This window comes from Montipora foliosa, chromosome 10 (assembly GCF_036669935.1).
Source record: "Montipora foliosa isolate CH-2021 chromosome 10, ASM3666993v2, whole genome shotgun sequence".
Classification (NCBI taxonomy): domain Eukaryota; kingdom Metazoa; phylum Cnidaria; class Anthozoa; order Scleractinia; family Acroporidae; genus Montipora; species Montipora foliosa.
In genome coordinates this window covers 20,943,297-20,948,296 of record NC_090878.1, presented here as the reverse complement: position 1 = coordinate 20,948,296, position 5,000 = coordinate 20,943,297, and the positions used below count along the sequence as shown (strand labels likewise).

The 5,000-nt window shown below is 43.4% G+C and overlaps 1 protein-coding gene across 1 annotated transcript in view; it reads left to right on the top strand.

The window, feature by feature from the left end:
* LOC137972999 (uncharacterized) overlaps nt 1–5,000 on the top strand; it is a 32,041-nt gene that overhangs the window by 20,430 nt on the left and 6,611 nt on the right. The window contains exons 6-8 of the mRNA XM_068819702.1: nt 322–702; nt 1,828–2,184; nt 3,715–3,825. Of these exons, the coding sequence (XP_068675803.1) occupies nt 322–702; nt 1,828–2,184; nt 3,715–3,825 (849 nt within the window). The remainder of the gene's footprint in view (nt 1–321; nt 703–1,827; nt 2,185–3,714; nt 3,826–5,000) is intronic.

The window sequence follows — 5,000 nt, the reverse complement described above, 5'->3', positions numbered from 1 at the left end:
TTCGGGACTTTCGAGAAAAGGCCCCCCTGGGTGTGGTTAAAACAGCTCTTCTTTTCATTGTCTCGTAAGTACATTAAAAGAAACTCCCACTAATCAGAGGTTAACTATCAGTAGAGTTATGACTTACAGTTGGAGTTAACGACTTCCAAAATCCTGAATTCAAGATTTTGGAAGTCCAAAATCTTGAATTCAGGATTTTGGCAGTTCAAAATCCTGAATTCAGGATTTTGGAACTTAACTTTAACTCTACGACATAACTCTATGAAAATAACTCTAAGAATAGCTGTCCCCCACTAATCAAAGCTGTTGATTTTACTTTAGGTCAATATTGCATTTACAAGAAAGGTGAATGTCCAGTCGGCCTTACCCAGGGATATATATCATTCGATGATGAAAATTACAAAAATATAAATAAAATGGGAGGGACGCTTCCTGACGGCGAATATAACAAAGATACGAAGATATTCTTTTGCTGCAGAACTGATGGTGACAAAAAGAAGCCCATGGTACTCCCCTTGGGGACTCCATTTTATCTCATGGCGTTTAAAAGTTCAGAATGTCAGCAAGTCGAAGGAGCTCTCGCCACGCAGGAGTATATACAATTTGATGATGAAGACGAGTTTAACAAGGATAGTTCGAATGGAACCCACGCATATGAGAAAGGAAAAGTGAATGTGACAATCAGTTACTGTTACTACGAAGGTGAGCGGCGGGTCGCGCGGGGAAAATAACTCGCGAGTCGTGTTTCCACGAGTGCGAGGGAAAGCCAATCTCACTTGCGATATTGTCTTTGTCAGTATTAGCGTCAATATTAGTGCCAATATTGCGGTTGATATTGCCTTGGAAGCTCTACCCTGAGGTGCAAGAATCAGTACTGCGGTCTCGTCCTGAGGGAGAGTCCCTTGCACGTCGCCTTTCTAAAATTCTTGTATCCTCGAGTGTGTCAGAATGACAATGGAAATCTGATGATTCATCTTAAGCGAAATGCCGAAAAGCGAAACACCTCGTTTCTCGTTTCTTCGGAGTTCCGTGAGTGTGCGATAAGGTCGCTTGCCTGTCAGTTCTAAGGGTGGGTTTAAAAAGGCTTCAAATGCGATTGTGTGAAAGAGTTTTCCATGATTCACGTTCCTTGAAACAGGTGCGTGCAAAAACGTTCCTCGCGTGTGAGTGAGTTTCGCAAGTGACGCGTTTTTCGCACTTTTAATTTGACTTGTTTGTTTTGGTTCAAATCAAATTGCACTACTTCTTGTCAAGTGACATTTTAGCCAGGGTCGATGGAGACCTTGCTCTGGTCTAGCCTCTTTGATCTTACCACTGTCCACGATCGCGCGCGAAACAAATTTGATGTTTTAACAGGTTTTCGTGACGTTCTCAGAACGCATGCCTAGTAGAATCTTCTGTTGACTGATGATACTCATTCACGTCCCTAGAGTCCGCTTTTCTTTTGGTCAGCACCAAAAACACGGACTCTGGCCACAGCCAAAAATACGCGCAGGCGCGGTAATGGTATCATGTTGTAACCATTGACGACCGTTAACATGACCGTTATTGTTTCAAATTTCTGGAAATGCGCTGAAGAGCCGGAAGTCCGTGATTCGCGGATTTCCTGTTGTGGCCCTGACCAGAGTCCGTGTTCTCGGTGCTGACCAAAAGAAAAGCGGGCTCTGGGAACGAGAATGGATGATATTGAGCTCAGTTTGATAGGGAGGATGATGTAAATCATACCCAGATGAAAAAATAATTGGCTGCCTGGCAACACTGGTAATCTGCTGGCGTAGAACTGATACATTAAAAGCATACTTTATTTCCTGTGTTTTTTATATTCAGCTTGTCATTACACCTTCAGCGAGCATTCTCAGGAGTTTACATCCCCCAATTATCACAGCAGTGGTTACCCTGACTCCCAGTACTGCTCATGGCGTTTTCTCGTACGTGATAACAGTACTCCAAAACAGCAGATTGTAATCAAATTCCCAGAGTTTCGCCTTCAAAAGGGCAAAGATGGCGATGTGGTTCGAATTTATAGCGGATGGGACTCGAACGCTCCTCCACTGGCCAAATTTGACGGAGAACACCCCCCTCCCCAAGAGGGCGTGGCAGCACCCTCCTCGGTTGTGTTTCTTGTTTTTATTTCCGACAAACGTGGCCAGTCACAAGGATTCCGAGGCCTTTTTCTCAATCAAAGTGAGTGTACTGTTATTTATGAAAAGCTATACTACAGAATTCGCTCAATCGTGATTGGGTCTCGCCGGGAGCCAATCACTGATGAGCTCCTGGGGCCCGTTTCTCTAAAATCCCGAGACTTTACGGGCGACTTTCGGGTGTCACAATTCCCTCTGTATCTCGAGAACGGAGAGGATTTAAGTCGTCAAACTTCACAGTCATTTTGCTTTTTGTTATCTTGAAAACATGTTGAAAGATCGGTTTTCCAAAACAAGCGGTTGGTTGGTAGTTTTAAAAATGGTTTTTCGGACCCAGAAGTTTTCGGGACTTACGAGAAACGGGCCCCTGGTCTCTTACATTAGTCACCGAACACCATCGCGTCTTGCCACTTTGAGTATTATGGGCGGTTTGTTTAAATCTTTTTGACGCGTCCAATGTTTTTTTAGCACAGGAAATGTCGTTCACACTCGCTAAATACAGTTTTTCAGAACATGGTATTTACTACGGTAAAAACCCGGTGTAACCGCATCCATCACTTCGTTTCTGGTGTGGCAAAATGGAGTCATTGAAAGGTTCTTGAGAAGCCGTTTGAAAAATGATTGCAATTTTCTGTATGAACATTTTCAAAATAATAGTCATTGCCAACATCATCAGCATCATACACCTTATTCCAAAATGGCCGCTGATTTAAGCATATACAAATTGGCCCTTGTTGCCTCGTTCAAGATAAAATATTCTTTTGAATTTTAAGCTTAAGAACGAGGCATCAAGGGCTTATTTGAATAAAAACAAAAGAATATTTAAATGGCGGCCACTTTGGAGTAAGGTGTATTATCGCCATCATCAATTGTCATCATCATCAGCAGCAGCATCATTGTTGTTTATCACCACCACCACTGCCACCAATACTGTAACCATGACCATCGCTATCATTAACATCATTAACAACATCACCATCATCAATGTCATCATGATCATCAGCATCATCACCACCACCACCGCCACCACCGCCACCAATACTGATACCATGACTACCGCTATCATTAACATCATTAACAACATCACCATCATCAATGTCATCATCTTCATCAGCATCATCACCACCACCACCGCCACCACCGCCACCACCGCCACCAATACTGATACCATGACTACCGCTATCATTAACATCATTAACAACATCACCATCGTCATTGTCATCATCATCAGCAGCATCATCACCACCACCACCGCCACCACCGCCACCAATACTGATACCATGACTACCGCTATCATTAACATCATTAACAACATCACCATCGTCATTGTCATCATCATCATCAGCATCATCATCACCACCACCACCACCGCCACCAATACTGATACCATGTCTATCGCTATCATTAACAACATCACCATCATCATCAGCAGCAGCAGCAGCATCATTGTCATCACCGCCACCACTGCCACCAATACTGTCTCTACAGCTGCTACCAGGGAAAATAAATTGAGTAGTCTTCAATATCAATCCGCCGATAAACATGACTTAACTTCGCGAGCTTCTTTTTACAGAGTACAATGCGTCTGCAGTTTACAAAGAACCAACGACGTCTCCGGCAGAGACAGAAGAAAGGACAACGACATCACCAGCAGTTAAAACCAATCAAACAACAATTCGGTCAGGTAAGATGTCGTCGAAAACATCAACAGCGACCGTTGCATGATGGGTAATATGCCGTGTATAAAAGTTGAGTCTTTCACGTGCCCAGCCAATCTAGGCCTGCATCAACCACTGTTAAGCCCCGAGCAAACGACTTCAAATTTTACTTCATCATCCGTTCGATGTTGTTGAACAGCGATGTTGACTGCTGTTGTGGGCAAACGGTTTCACATCGATTCAACTTCGATTCAACATGTTTCAACGCGGTTGAAAGGGTGGCAACCGGTTTGAACATCGCTGCTGAACAAAATCGAACGAACGTTTAAGCAGTTTGCTCAGGCCTTAAGCAAGGACGACGGTTATTAGGACGTTATGAAGAAACAGCAACTTCGTGTTAATCAAATACTTTTCGAGATGATTTCCAGTCGTTCGGCATGGAAAGTGTCTACGAACATCCAGGAATAAAATTTGTATGAACGGTGTGGTTGTTTAGAGTCGGGTGCTCATGTCCTTAGTACAACCTCAAATATGGTCAATCCATGTCGCTAGAACGAGAACTTCAACAAAATGTACCTTGAAGTGTACCTGAACTCTAATATCGTTCGTTCCTAACATTGATCTCTCCATCCAAAGCAAACACATGTCAGCATTGCTACCCAGAATTTCGCTTTTTCTGTGCCGTGTAAGCCACATACACTTGGCAGAACTTGCAGTAATTTGGACCCACGAGCGTGATGTGAGAGCCATGGGTCTACTCTCGATTTTAAATCACAAACTGCATTGCATTTCAATTTTGAAAGAAATTTTGCATTGCAAAGCAGTTTGTGACGTAAAGTCGAAACTAGACCCATGCCTCTCACAGCTCGTTCGTGGGTCCAAATTACTGCTAGTTTTGAAAACTTTAGGCTTCTTGCACGGCAGATAAAAAGCGGAATTTTGAGGTGAGAATGGTGAAATATGTTTTCTTTAGCGGGGAGATTAATATTGAAGGACGAAAAGTAACGAATTGATTACAATAACGTGAATTGATATTTTGAGATGAAGTTCTCGTTTCCGTCGCCGTCGTCATTGCGCTCCCTAATTCGGGGACACTGTCACGTGACTGCAACATTGATAAAGGGGGCGGGGGGGAGGGGGAGGGGTAAAATACGACGAGAGGAGATTGGAGAATTGACGCCTGGAACTAAATTGTCTCTTT